Source organism: Lagopus leucura, unplaced genomic scaffold, assembly GCF_019238085.1.
Source record: "Lagopus leucura isolate 7727_CA_CO unplaced genomic scaffold, USGS_WTPT01 Super-Scaffold_100009, whole genome shotgun sequence".
In the NCBI taxonomy this organism is placed as follows: domain Eukaryota; kingdom Metazoa; phylum Chordata; class Aves; order Galliformes; family Phasianidae; genus Lagopus; species Lagopus leucura.
In genome coordinates, this window is record NW_024962266.1 from 319,370 (window position 1) to 334,720 (window position 15,351).

The 15,351-nt window shown below is 38.4% G+C and overlaps 1 protein-coding gene across 1 annotated transcript in view; it reads left to right on the forward strand.

The window, feature by feature from the left end:
* The window catches only part of HMCN1 (hemicentin 1), a 185,812-nt gene that overhangs the window by 86,850 nt on the left and 83,611 nt on the right, over positions 1-15,351 (forward strand). Inside the window, exons 23-37 of the mRNA XM_042873540.1 lie at positions 572-699; positions 2,424-2,696; positions 3,707-3,802; positions 4,170-4,364; positions 5,360-5,490; positions 6,152-6,299; positions 6,793-6,919; positions 7,931-8,085; positions 10,014-10,292; positions 10,879-11,160; positions 11,918-12,026; positions 12,602-12,771; positions 12,988-13,142; positions 13,922-14,045; positions 14,416-14,517. Coding sequence (XP_042729474.1) covers positions 572-699; positions 2,424-2,696; positions 3,707-3,802; positions 4,170-4,364; positions 5,360-5,490; positions 6,152-6,299; positions 6,793-6,919; positions 7,931-8,085; positions 10,014-10,292; positions 10,879-11,160; positions 11,918-12,026; positions 12,602-12,771; positions 12,988-13,142; positions 13,922-14,045; positions 14,416-14,517 — 2,474 coding nt within the window. The remainder of the gene's footprint in view (positions 1-571; positions 700-2,423; positions 2,697-3,706; positions 3,803-4,169; positions 4,365-5,359; positions 5,491-6,151; positions 6,300-6,792; positions 6,920-7,930; positions 8,086-10,013; positions 10,293-10,878; positions 11,161-11,917; positions 12,027-12,601; positions 12,772-12,987; positions 13,143-13,921; positions 14,046-14,415; positions 14,518-15,351) is intronic.

The following is a 15,351-nucleotide window of genomic DNA, read 5'->3' on the forward strand; positions in this document are numbered from 1 at the left end:
GCATCTTGCAAGCCTTAGACCAGAGCTATAATGAAATTCAGTGTTACATCATTAATTATGTAGTCAGAAATAATGACAAATTCTCTAAGCTCCAGAACTAGTGGTTTTGAATCACAGTACTCTTCAGATCCCTCCTCACCTTCATCCTGAACCATCATGAAGTATTTTGACCATATTGAAGTAGAATCACAAGCTGTTTAACACAAACTTTCTGATTCTGCTGACCTGGGATGAGCATAAATCTGTGATGGGAGGCTCTACCATGATAGGAATCTTTATCAGATGATTTTTCCATTTCTAGAAATCAGGCAGGTTTCAGTGTCTCCTGTAAGTAGGTGGAACCAAGCATTACAATTTGGATCTTATATTTTAGGTACTTGCTCTACTGTTCTCCATGTGGCTCAGTAAAGAGTTGGAAAAAATGAGTAAGTCATATTTAGTAATATGGCACAGCTCCGTGTGCCATGTAGAATGCTGGTAATTTAGTAGGTAGTGATCAGTAGTGTTTAAGTAGAGATTATTCACTCTTCTGTATAAGTTTATATAGCATATCTGGTTCTTAATTTTGCAGACATACTTTCCTACCCTCAGGGTCAATGAAAATCAGTGAGACACAAGTTTCAGACAGTGGAATGTATTTCTGTGTAGCCACCAATATTGCTGGGAATGTGACTCAATCAGTGAAATTAAGCGTACATGGTAAGTTTTAAAGGAAAATCATCAGCATGTTTCAGTATTGAATTTGGCATCCTAAAGATGCTAAATCCTTGTTTTTATACATTAAATATAATTTTAATGTATAATTATATTTTTTCTTTCATACATTAAATGCTACTGACCTGTATTCTTTCTGCTCATATTATCTTCATATGCAAATTGTTTTTATTGATTATGTGGAAAAGAAATACTGTATGGATGTACACATTACCTAAATGTATATATTTGTACACATACATGTACACCTTCCTTTCGTGTCACTTAGATTCATGGAAGAACTACAGCTGTATAGTATATTTGGCTCTTAGGTCAGCGAGAAGAGTTTTAAGAGTTGAAAACTCTTGTTCTAATACTCTTAGATGTTCAGTGTGCAGCAAACTTCTCAGTATTAGGTTTGAAAACTATGGCTGAAAATAGCAAAGTTGTCTGAGGCTTGTAGATGCTGAGTTCCCATCAGTCTTAATGGTTCCCTGTCGCTACAATCCCTGATAAGAATCCAGCTTTCCCATAGCTTCCACTAGGTATAACAGGCCGCTATCAGGTCTTCCTGGAGCCTTTTCTTTTCCAGGCTGAACATCCCTGTTCTCAGCCTGAGCCGTCTTACTTCTCTATTCAAACCAGCACTCTGTCCTTGTGTCCACCTTCCTCTCCCTCAGTGAAGGTGACTAGCCTCTTGCTGAGAGACGTCCCCTCTCCTTCTTACCATAAATCATCAAATTCTCACCCCCTTGCCTCTCTCCAACTCTTATTGTGATGGGGCTCCAATCAGAGTCTCTTGACAACTTATGCAATGTCATGTATCATTAGCTCCACGCTCTCCCTTTTGTTTCTCCTCATCTGTATCAGATAGAAGCACAGCTTGTGGCATGCATCCCTGTTGCTGGTGCCGATGCACAGAGGAGAGTGAGAGCAGGAGCTGTGTCCTGGCACAGCCCGGATGGTGCTGGTTGGTGTAAGTGTGGTGTGTATGTAGTTCTGCTCTGGCTCATGAAGAGTTTGAAAGTGCCTCACATGCCACAAGCAGGCCAGCATGGAACTCCTGCCTGGCAGCTCTGAACACTTCAACTTCATGAATGCAGTTATAATGACTATAGCAGATGACTGTGTAGTTTTTTGTAGAGAGTGCAGCTTTATTTGTCTGTGATTGTACATTAACAGAAGAAAAGGCACTTGTTACTGCTTGAGATATTCGTTAGACTTTATTGTCAGTGATCCTTAGAAAGAAAACCATTGTGGCAGAAGAGTTAAGTCAGATTTGAATTATTTTTTGGGATCAGCAAGATCTTTTCCAGTAATATTTTATCTTTTTGTCTGAACTTGTATTTGGAAGCATACAAAGATTAGGAATTAGGGGAAGGAAATTAAAATGTCAAAGGGGAAATGTAATTAACTTTTTCATAGAAGCTTTTGATTCTTTTTCTTATGAAAAGCCAGTATGCTTAACTTTTGAAATGTGCATGGCATAATATTAATACTCATATGGAAGTAGTGCAATAGAATTTGAAATGTAGCTTCTCCAGACAAGTTAGTGGTAGGCTTTTATACATCCTATTTGTAAAGAACATGCAGTTCTGCATGTGAGAGAATTCTGTTTCATTGAGTAAGGAAGGATGTTTTCTAAAATAACAAAAAGAACTGCCTTCAAAAATGATCTTGTACATCACTGCCTTCACATTACTATTGACTTAACTTGTCTTCTTGCTTAGTTCCTCCTAAGATACATCGTGGTCATCAAATTGTGAAAGTCCAGGCTGGCCACAGGGTTGACATACCCTGCAGTGCCCAGGGGAGCCCTCCGCCAGCAATCACCTGGTTCAGGGGCACTAGTGCCGTGCCAGTAGACAGCGGGCAGCCCACTCACAGTCTGGATGGGGCTCTGAGCATCAGCAACATCCAGCTTTCCCATGCCGGGATCTACAGGTGCATCGCCACCAATGCAGCAGGCACTGACACCTCCGAGATAACAGTTCAAGTCCAAGGTATTGCTGCAGGACTGTAACCTTGCCTCCTGCTCTAAGTATAATTTTATGCAATGCAGTCAGGTTTATATTTTGGAGGTTGATGCCCCTTGCTGTTGAGAGTTACAGCATGTAAAGTCCGTGTCTGTTTTAGATGTTATGGTCTGATGTTAATTAAGAAAAAATGGGAGCATGCAAACATTCTGTGGAGAGTTAGCAGAAATAAGAAGCTTGATTTTTTTTTCTTCTAAATCTTTTAAGATATTTTTCAATTGCTTTTGCTGGATGTAATTAAAACCAGATCCCATTGTGGGAAACCTCCTTTTCAAATATTCTCTGTGTGTTCGTTCACCTCTCATTTTCATAGACTGGTTCTGAACATTAGAGCCTGGTGGCACAGCTTCAAATGGAATTGGAATTTTGCTTAAGCTTCATTATTCAATATATTATTAAAATAGTGATGAAGCAGCAGTGATTCATGTGCCAATTTAAACGTATAGTATAACTCCTCACATGATCAGCTGACATTTGGCAATGCAGCATGATTGACTTAAGTAGCAAGTATTTCTTTTTCATAATAGTCTAAAGGCAGTGTTCTGATGCCTTTGGATTAGAGATGCTGAGAGCTGCTCATTGTGAATAGTCCCTCAGTCCACACACAAGTTTCAAATGAGATGCAAGAACAAAGAATGGAAGGAGTACTAAGATATGGTATGAGAAAAAAATTATTAGTATTTTTTTTAGCTTTATCTTATTTTTTTCAGAATGTGCAATAACATTGTCTCTGCCTTCAGAACAAATATAGTGTTGTTGTTTTTTTTTCCCAATTTCAGTCAAAAGTTTATTTGTGTTGCTTTCTTCCTAAATATTCCTCTTGAAGTCAAGCCTGTGTTATACACTTCATCATTGTAGGGGGTGTGAATGGTGATGGTGTGAATAAGAGAGATTTAAAAATTATGAATTGCCAGACTGCATTCTTACATTTGGAAGCAAGGGAAAAAAAAAAATTGAGCTGTCTAATTTTCTTTCAGAGCCTCCTACTATAGGTGATCTTGATCCTCCATACAATAATCCTCTTCAAGAAAGAGTGGCAAATCAACGTGTTCCATTCCCATGTCCAGTAAAAGGTATGTATCAGTATTACTTCTTTCAGTGACAAAAGTATACTTTTCTGTTGACCACCGATAATTTTACTTCTTGTTATTGTAAAAATGTAAAATATGCACAGTGTTTTCCATATGTACTTTATATGGAAAATTCAAACTAAATCACAGTTTAAACAGATAGATGAGGTACTTTTAAAAGTCGTTATTAGCTGACAAGGATATTAAGAGATTTTTATCGCGATTTTTAGCGATAATCTTGTAACTGTAAATTTGAAGGCTTGTGACTCCCTCTGGATTGTTCTTGTCAGCAAGCAATGGTGATTATTCAAATCCTTCTTATTCTGGGCTATTTTAACTGATTCTTGAAGTTTTGCATTATTCTTGTTAGGTATTCCAAAGCCTGTCATCAAATGGCTACATAATGGAAGAGAATTGACAGGCAGAGAACCAGGAATTTCAGTTCTGGAGGATGACATGCTGCTGATCATAGCTTCTGTTACACCATCTGATAATGGAGAATATATCTGTGTGGCAACCAATGAAGCTGGAAGTACAGAAAGAAAGTATAACCTGAAAGTTCATGGTAAATAATAAGCACAACTACTGGAGACGTATTTTGAAAGAGTTTATTCTGTTTCATTATTGGAAATTGCATGTCCCAAATCTTTCCATGGGCAGTTGAACCATGAAAACTAAACTGGGTTTCTATAATTCTGTTGCTCTTTATATATTTTTTATTATTTCTGTTCACTGTAATTTTATAAATAAACAGTCTTTGTTTAACTTGAAGAGCTAGGTTTATCACATTAGTAGAGAGTTCTAGTAACTGTTGACAACTTTACGACAGGTAACAGGTGAAGACTTGTAATGTAGATGTTAAAGTTTTGCATTTCAAATGGTAAGTATGAGAAAAGTTGTTTGTCAGAATGAGCATAAATAGAAGACACTCTTCCCTAATCCTAATTGCAAAATTGCATCTACAGATGACTGTGAGATATGTTTTAATATGGTACATTTTACTTCTTAGAAAGTACTTTTACTCCTATTCACTTCTCACAGTTTTGATGCCCAAACAGGATTATGTATTTACCCTTAGAAATGCAGGAACTCCATCACGTGCCAGAAAGGCTCATTGGCAGGATTTGAGTTTTTCTAATCCATCACACTGGACCTTTCTCTTTACTCTTATGGGTTTACAAGTGACAGGCAGGTATTCTTGGGGATGATGAGAGCAGTGAAGAGGAAGGATTATTCTCTGGAATTTACTTCCTTTATATGCTAAGCAAATAACATGGCATTTTACAGATTAGTCTCTTAAAATGGTGATGGAGATTGTGTTTCAGTGGATTCCTTGAAATTCTGCTATAGAGCAAGAGAAGAGTCTTGTTCTTCGACAAGAGAAGAAAGAGCATTGCAAGATTGGTCCAGAGTCAAAGGGGAAATGGAAACATCTGGGATAAATGAAATAAAAATGTCTGAAAAATGTAGATGATAGAGGTTCTTGACTTGGGGAAAAGATGAAGTGGGAAATCACTGAGTGAGAAGACTTAATATACATGTATTTGAACTTTCTTATAGTTCCTCCTGAAATTAGAGATCAAGAAAAGGTGGCAAATACATCTGTAGTTGTTAATCATCCTGTAAGTCTCTTCTGTGAAGTATTTGGAAATCCATTCCCAGTCATCTCCTGGTATAAAGAAGATATCCAGGTATGCACAATTAATTAATTGCTCTAACTGTAGCCTTTTCAATTCCAGAATATTTTGTGTTGATTTTTCTTTTGAGTGCTTGATATGAGATTTCATTAAAAGTAAATACACGTGTATATACCTTACATATATTTAAACTGTACCAAGAACACCCACAGAGAAATCCAGAGAAGTATGACTAATCCATTAATTTGTCTGTTCACAAGCAAACTTTTTCTAGATCTCCCTAGGAATTAGCCTTAGAAGTCTCACAGTAATGTGGATGCCAGAATACTTGCAGAGGGTAATGGTATTTTCTTCATTTTGTAGATGGAGAAATGAGAATTCTTGGAACTGATTTGAATTCCTAAGGGTTATCTTTGGGTCCTATGCTTCTACTTCTAGCTGATAAGTGATAATTTATATGAGATCTCTTTTTGCACCTTTATATCTAACTGCTATTAATGAACAAAGAGTTTATTTGGTTTTCTCACCCTCTACTGTATGTTGTACATACAGTATTGTCATATTGGATAGATTGCAGAAGTTGAGACATGCTGTAATTGAAAAGGGAAATGTATTATTTTTAAACAGAAACTACCACTTTCTTATAAAGATCCATCTGTAATATCTGGCTAATGTAATTTGGATTACATAAGGCTCATGTCTTGGTTCTTTTAAGGTTGTGGAAAGCAATACTCTCCAGATTTTGCACAACGGAAAGATACTGAAGCTCCTTAAAGCTACTGCTGATGATGCTGGGCAATACTCATGCAAAGCCATAAATGTAGCAGGAAGTTCTGAGAAGCTCTTTAACCTAGATATACTGGGTTAGTTCTATTTTTGTTTGTTTACTTGTTTGTTAAACAGCAATATGAAAAATAGTTGGTATTTAAGAAAAGTTTCAACTTGTTCAATGGGTTATTACCCATTGAGAACCCATTACTCAATGGGTTCTTCCTCTGATTTCCCATTAAATATTGGCTGCTAAAGCACTCTTCGTGATGAATTATGAATACTTAAAATTTGTCATTCTCATAGTGACACAGACAAAATGCAGTTTTTCATTGTGGATTTTGGTCTTTGATACTTTATTTTGTATTTTCAAGGTACAGTGCTCTAAGATAAAGGAGTTTACTGTTGTGCAGTTCAGCAACATGAGTGTGCTTGTCACAATAGAAGTGATGTTGTGAATGAGCAGGAGTAGTCTTGCAGTGAAAACCTAAGTTGTTTCAAGGGAACACTGCAGCATTTCTTCCAGTCTCCAAGTTTAGCTTCCCTGTTTAAATACCACCTCTTCCTGTAACATTTGTCTTTTTAAAGTTCCTCCAAGTATAGTAGGTGCTGATACCACCAGTGAAATTGCAGTCATTCTCAACCAGGAAATGAGTCTGGAATGCAGAGCCAAAGGCTTTCCTTTTCCTGGCATTCACTGGTTCAAAGACAGCAAGTAAGTATATTGTCATTTTTTCCACCTATGTGTAGGTTATTCCTCCCTTAGAACATAGAGGACAAAGGTGCACAGTAGCAACAAGCTCTGCTTTTAACTATATAATGTCAAATTATTGTCACTGGATAAAATTTGTGGTAGCATGACATGGCAAGTCCTTTAATCAAAAGTCAGCATCCTGCTTCTTTTTGTAAACTGTCCCATTTCTGACACTGGCGCTTGCAGGGTGTATTTACGATATGTGAAGCTAGGCAATATATGAGCCAAGACAGATGCAATCCTTTCTTTGGGCTTTATCTTGAAATACAGGTTTTGTTGTAATATGGGTGTTTTGTTGGCATGATTTTTAAATTAGTATTAACCCTCTTTTCTAGGTGGTGAATTGCATTGTATAGTTCTGCGTGTATATATATATATATATATATATGTATACGTATATATATAAATGTACACACACCCTAAAGGTTTAAGAACAGTTGTAGCCCGCATGTTGCAATTCTTCATCTCATATTCCTGGAAAGCATGCAAAAAATATAATTCTTGGCAGCTTAAGTATTAGCAATAAATAGTTTTAAACAGCATTGGTATTTAATGGTTTAGCTAGTGTCTATATTGAACTCACAGATGTTCCAATATGACAAGAAGTTAATATGTTTATACTTTTGTCTAGAATATACGGATTTTTTGTTATCAGCAAAGGATTATCATGACCTAGTAATTAAAAAAAGGAACTGAGATCAGGAGTAGGACTCAGGCCCTGCTGCTGGCGTTCTGGATGACCTGTGCAAAGTACCTTTGTGTTTGGTTTCTTCTGAAAACCAGGAATCAATATAGTTATAATAGTTTGTTGCTTTATTGTGATTCTTTGCATGGATGCTGTTTCTCTGGTTTAAATGATACTCTTTAATGCAATTACTGCCATTAAATGAACCCTTGTTGTAACTGTCAGTTTAAATTAATGCCAAAAGGATGGGGTCAGAGTGCTGTGTGGTGAAATAATCTCTATTTCAGGCCCCTGTTCTTGGGTGATCCCAATTTTGAGCTTCTGGAAAAAGGTCAAGTTCTCCATATAAAGTCTGCTCGAAGGGTTGACAAAGGTCATTACCAGTGCAGTGCCACTAACACTGCTGGCAAACAAATTAAGGAGGTCAAGCTGATCATCCATGGTAAGTTTATACAGTGATGATCCAAGAAAATCCTTCGGTTTTGTGCACAGGATTTTTAAATGAGCCTGAGATGCTCAGGGAAACATAAATTACTTAGGAATAAATTAAATTGAATGCAAAAATACAAAGTAGAGTGTAAAAAGAATCAGGTACAAGTAGCATTCCAGAAGATCTTCAGGTAGAGTGGTATGTCGTCTCTCTCAAGTTAGTGTAGTCTGTGGTCATTTAGAAGGAGAGAAGAAGCACTAGCATGGGATAACTATGTTAACATTCTCATTTTATGTAGTATAGAGTATAATTTTTGTGTTTTTACAAGCAGTTCAGTCTGAGCAAAATACCTGGGAAAAAGATCCATGCAATTAATTCCTGTGGTTAGTATTAAAGGAGATAAACAAGAAGAGTTGAGAAAAAAAGGAAGGGAAAGATTCATGGAAACAGGAATGTGCTTTTGAAATAAGACTTTAAAAGAGACAAGAGAAGGAGTTTTTCATTTGAAAGAAAAAGAACATGTGACACCCCAACCAGTCCTGGTGCTAGCAGAAATGATGGGGGAAACATGCTGAAATCTATATATAGGATGAAACTGCTGGGCCCAGAGTGTGAATTTTGCATCCATGAGCACTAAAGCTAACGAGTCCTCATTTGCTATAGTTTCGATTCTGAAGGATTTGTGTCTTCTGTTCTGACCACAGTGAACTTGTGATACATTATTTTTCTCATTTGGGACATTTTCGAAGCATGGAGCAATGACATGCACAGAAATGTTCCTGTATACCAGTCACAGTGGAGTCTTCTGGGAACAAAGAAAATGGTGTGAGAACTCTCTGGTTATCAGGGTCATTGATGTCATAAGATAAGGGGAATAAAAAACACTCAGATCCGCCTAGATGAGTAGACCTTACTTCAGATTCTTCAGAGAAGAGAGGTGAATTAATCTTGGCCAGACAAACAGAAGCCTACAAAGTGAGGAGCCTAGATGCTGTTTCCCACTAGTTCGTACTTTGCTTTACCTCTTTAGTTCTAGTTTTATCTCTGTGGATGAAAGCATTTTTGATGAAGAAATGCATTTGCCTTTGAACGGAATATGTTTCAGCATATGTTATAGATTTGCATATGTTTGCGCACAGAATAAGGAAAGTATTTCATCATGGTTTGATGACCAGCAAGATCCGTCTCATAAGTGTAGGTCTGACACATAGGTTCACTGACACATTTCTTTACATTTCTGTGCTGGCATTTTGAATGAGCACTGTGGAAGTCAGCTAGAAAAAAACTGAGTACTGCTGCCTAGTGAATGAGGGAAATGACTGTGGGCCAAAAACTTCAAGCATAAAGCTGAGCTGTTAAGCTCATATTTAGTCTCAAAGTAAGTGACTTAATCTTTAGAAATTCTGAGTACCAAGCATTTCCCACTCCAGTCATAGAGGTTCTTGGATGTCTTTAGTATTTTAAATAGCAGGTTGTTGTTCCTCACAGGGAGGATGCAGCTCCCAAGACATCCAAGGTTTGCCCTTTACTCAGAGAGAGGGAATGGTCAGCACTGTGCCTAAATGCTTTGCTGGAGGCATGGAGGAGCAGCTGACTTAACTTGGCCTATATTGGAGCCTCGAACATTAATTGTTCTAGTGAGGCAGCAGTGCTTTCCAGTGTCCCTTGATGTGTTGCTTGTTGATTAAGTAAGTATAAGGTGTTCTTTGACATTAGATTCCATTGGTGTTTGTGTTGTGCTCTTTTCATCCTTTCAGCTCAGGGTGCTACAGAGAATTCTTCAGACATGGAAAAAAGCATCTCAAAAGCATCAGGAAATATTGGAAGTCTAATTTACCTAAAATCTTTTAATTTTAGAGCATTTTAATGTTAAAATAATTTAGAATTGCACAGACTTGTATACTAAGGCTTTTATGCTGTTGTTTTGTCTTTTGAAATAGTTCCTCCTATTATTAAAGGAGGCAATATTACCACAGAGATATCAGCACTTCTTAACAATCTTATAAATTTGGATTGTGAAACCAAGGGAATCCCTGTTCCTACCATTACCTGGTACAAAGAAGGACGCCCCATTATTTCCAGCCCTCAAGCTCTATATGTGGACAAAGGGCAGTTCCTGCAAATACCTCATGCCCAAGTGTCAGATTCTGCAAAGTACACTTGCCACGTGTCCAATGCTGCTGGAGCTGCTGAAAAAATATATGAGGTGGATGTCTATGGTAAGTGAAAATAATCAAACTTGATTATTTGCCATGTTACAGGATGTGTATACTGAAAGCCTTCTGCCCTCCTAGTGTGATCAACCTTTGCAAACCTGTCAAGGTTGAACAGCAATCAGTGATTGCATTTAAAGGCTGGCCTGTGTCAGCATGACTGTGTAGAAGAAGCTTTACACCCTGTGCAGTAGGTAACTCCTAAAAACCTCTCAACTTCAGAGACATTGACACCTTGTTTTAGTGAAGTGTGACAGATATTTCTTCTCCAGGCATCCTTTCTGTTTCTCATATGTGCATGCTGAACAGTGTTTAGGTGAAATAACCTCTGTGGTCAGGATCCCAAATGTACTTTTTTGAGACTTTCAAATTTGGTTTTTCCATCTTGAAACCTTGCATATCCTCTTTTGTACAAATGGTTTTTATTGAACTACAGGGCTTGGTTTGCCCTGGCAGCAAATTCTCACATGTATGTATGTGACATAATGGTGTGTACCACAAAAGTGGGTGGAGAGGAACTAGCCCATTTGCTCTTAATACATTTTCTGGCTGCAGAATTAATCACTTGCAATACATTTTTTCCTTTAAACAGTTCCTCCAGTAATAGAGGGCGATGCCGAAACAGCACAGAGCAGGCAGGTGGTTGCTGGCAATTCACTGACTTTAGAATGTAAAGCTGCTGGCAACCCTTCTCCACTCCTTACCTGGTTAAAGGATGGTGTGCCTGTGAAAGCAAGTGACAACCTCCGCATTGTGTCTGGTGGGAAGAAGCTGGAGATCCTCAGTGCTGTTGAGGCTGATCGGGGCCAGTATTTGTGTGTGGCCACAAGTATAGCTGGAGAACAAGAAATCAAGTATGGAGTTGAAATCCTAGGTATGTGAGCAAAACAACTACTGCTATATCAGATTTGCAATAAAGCGAATGCTTTTGTCTTTGTTGGTAGAATTATATAAAAGATCAGTTAGTCAAGCTGTTTATTTGTTAAAGCTGGGCACCGCGTTTTTCTTTCCAGAATTACAAAATAGCTTCAACCCATTACCGTGATCTGAATCACAGCAGTCCCCTCTGACTCTCTAGGTAAATGGAGCCTTCAGAAAGGCTTGATTTTTTTCCTCTCAAAACACCATTAGGCTTTGCAGCACCTTCTGGAGGAATGCTGCCATGCTGTTGAATGCACATGTAGAGTGTCCATTCTCATGTCTGTCTTACTGATCTTTCTGGCCGGTGAAGGAGCCAGGAGAAGACATGTGGCAGTGCTTCCTCCCCTGCTCACTCACTCCTGCAGAGAGTGTGGAGAGGGGCCTTTGCTTTCTCTGTTTGCTACAGAGGGTCTTGAAAGGTTCCCCACCCCAACACAGCCTTTCACAAGGGATCTCAGACTGAATCTGGGGAAGAAAAAAAAGAATAATTTAAAAAAGAGAGAGATAAGAAGCATTTGAACTCAGAAAACATCATTGTCTACCTGTTTTGTTTCAAAAAGGAACAATGATTCCTAATGAATTCCAAATCTATCTGTGTCTCTTGGTGAGATGGATATAAATTTTTTTTTTTAACACTACTGCTTCTAATAGACTTTTGTTACATTCCTGATGCTTAAATATTTTTGCTGATGGCTTCATCTCTCCTGCAGTCCCGCCATTTGTGGAAGGTGGGGATGAGTTCTTGGACTACACTGTGGTTCTCCATAGCCCATTGGAGTTGGATTGTTCAGCAACAGGGACACCTTCACCAACAATCACGTAAGGGGATTGGTATGGCAATAAAACAAAAAATCTGCCATTTGATTGGAGGATCTTGAAAGTAGTCCATGTTAATTTAGTGATAGCTATTGTCTGGAGAACAGACTCTCGTCTCCAGTGAAGTGGCAGGTACCCACATGGCACAGTGTTATGACTTCACTGCAATTTGTTTTGTTCAGTAGATTGTGCCAGAAGATATGTTCTGGGAATTCAGATGGATAACAAGTGCTGACCAAATCCTTCTTCCCTTGCTAATGCAGCTCTGTATTTGTCATCTGCCATTATTGCCTTTGCTTTGGAGACTTCTGTCTGCCTCTTTTGATGATGTTTACTATTTACACTAGCTTTCACCTTTTCTGATGACTTCTTTAGTGCCTGTTCGCATATGTTCCCTTCTCCTGGTGAACTATTATAGTCCATAGGCATTCAGAAGCAAAATGCTACCTGACATCTCCAGATCTCCATAGAGAAAACAGAGTTTCTGACATGTTCTGTGTAATATAAATGTGTGTGTATTAGGACTGTTGTTTATCTTACTCCAATAGAGATCTGAGATTATGCTTTCTTTTTGGTAGGTGGTTAAAAGATGGCCAGCCAATTGAAGAGGGAACTGGACGTAAGATCTTGTTAAATGGACAAAAATTTCTCATCTCTCGAGCTCAAGTATCGGACACAGGCCATTATAAATGCGTGGCTGTGAATATGGCAGGAGAACATGAAAGGGAATTTGTTGTTACTGTGCATGGTAAGTTACTCAAGGGGAAAAAGGGGACTGGCTTCATTGTGTATTGCTGGCAAGAAGATACTGAAATTTTAAGTAAATATTTTTAGCATTAGTGGATTGAAAAATAAGAGAGAAGAGTAGATGAAATAGAAGTAGAGCTATTCTTACTGGTGTCATAGTCCTTCTATATGTGTAAATATATATGTTCAAATGATATTTCATTTTTGTTTCTTGCAGTTCCTCCAACTATTAAATCAGCTGCCACTTCTGAGAGAGCTGTTGTGCTATACAAAGCTGTGACACTTCAGTGCATAGCCAATGGCATTCCTAGCCCTTCCATAACTTGGCTGAAAGATGGTCAACCAGTAAACACAGCCAGGGGAAATACTAGAGTAAGCAATACTCTTCTGTGGAATCCAAAGTGTGAAACATAGTTATAAGTTAAATGTGTTAATGCATTTTTTTTTTCCTTTTGCTTCCCTCATGCTGTGATACAAAGATGTTAAAGATTCATCCTGGAAAGCAATGGGCTTTTTACCTGAATAGGCGGTACATCATATTGAGTAATAATGTTCAGCAGACTGAATCTCATTAGATACCTCCATACCAGAGGAGGTATGAGTCCATGACTGTAGATTCAGCATCTGGCTCCTTTCATTTGTGTTATACCGTTCAAGGTATGGCCATTTGTCAGCTGGGAGGTAGTGTTGCCCACTTGTCATTGTGAGGCAGGATTAGTTGAGTTTTTCTATAAGCACTGCCATTGAAGCACCTGCCTGTACATTCCCTTCCATTGTGAGATTCTGACTTTCAGTGAACAGCCCTTCCCAGTGCTTGCATGCCCTATGGGATCAAGCATCTGTGGTGACTTTGATTCAAGGTGGAGCAGTTTTTGTCATCTTGCTAGAGCTTGCAGCCCCCCCCTTCACCATGCTTGTCTGTCCCTCTGCCATCTAGGTCTCCTCACAGCTGTAAGGCTAGCAATCCAGATATCCTGGCAGTACTGAGATCTTTGAACTACCATGACACCTGTTGCATGACTTTTGGCCCTGGATGAGAGGAAAGATGAGACCAGCTGTATTCATTGTACATTTCTAGTGTGCCTTTATGCTTAGCGACTCTATCTGGAATTACTGTCTAATGTGGTTCCCCACTCTCTGTTTTGGTACAGCTGGAGTCTTCAGGCCATGTTCTGCAAGTTGTTGAGGCCATGCTCGAAGATGCTGGCAGATATACTTGTGTGGCAACAAATGCTGCAGGAGAAGCCAAACAGCATATTCAGCTTCATGTGCACGGTAATATTTCTGCCTTTAGTTAGAAGCTGAAAATAGTGATTTTAAGGCAGCTTTTTTTATATCTGTGTCCCTTTCTCTTTTGAGCTTGTTGGCATTTTTTTTACCTCTGCACATCCATCTTTCAGTTTTCGTTCTTTGTCCCACTGCAGAAAGCAGTGCAGAAACACATCTGCTTTTCCCGGGATTTTGCCAGTGTAGTCTGACTCCACAGATGAAGTTCCTAGAGAAATTTCTCCGTTATCCAGTAGTTAGTGAAAGCTTTGGCAATTCATTGCCCTAAGTTTCTCAGAGAGCAAAATGCTTTGTGATTGGAATTTTTTCCAACTGAGCAGCTGAAATAATGAAAACCTATGCTTTTGCCGTTTTAAAGAACCACCCAGCCTGGAGGATGCAGGAAGAATGCTAAATGAAACAGTGGTTGTGAATAATCCAATCCATCTTGAATGCAGAGCATCGGGGAACCCTGTGCCAGGTATTCATATGCATCTTTCAGGATTTGAAGAATGTCTGATAACGGGTTGTGACTTTTCTACACCTTTTGAAAATAATGGATATTTATTAGCATGAAGTTAATTTTGTGGTATTTAAACTAGCTGTAAACTATTAAACATTATTTATGATAGAGAGTGTCAGTATATTGAGTGATGTGAAATAAGAATTGGAAATTCAGTGATGTCTTCTGTTTCTAATTAAACAAATGAAAAACACATGGATAATCTACACCCCTATGCATACAGCAATGTCTTGTCTGTAGGCAATGATACTGTTAGAGTTTCATGAAATCAGCTGTAAACCAGCTTTAAACACATCTTTTCCCCATCAGGTCAATATTTTATGGGATAGGGCAGACTTGAACAATACCTTCAGTATTGAGTGTGCCCATCAAATGGGGACATATCTAGGACCTTGCCTAAAGTCTCTTGACAACCATAGGATTCTCTCTATTTGATTCAGGCCGCTGGCATGTGTAAATGCAAATGTTTTCTCTGTGTGTACCATGGTTTCTGTGGCTTTCCCGAATAACAGAGATTATACTAATGATTTTCTGGGTTCTCATGATATTCTAAACTTTGAAAACCAAGCTGCTTGCATCTGTTTGTTCTCATCTAGCTAAAGAGTGAAGTGATACCAGTAAAGCGTTAATTTGCACCAGTGCTCTCTTGAAGAAGAGTACCATCTTTTGCCGAGATGCAAAACTGTCCTCATTTTTGTTGATTTTTTTTTTCTGTTAAGGAAAAAAAAGTCATTTTGTTTTGGAATAATATCAGTTTTCCAGTTTTCATTTCCCATTTTTCAGCCTTTGAGA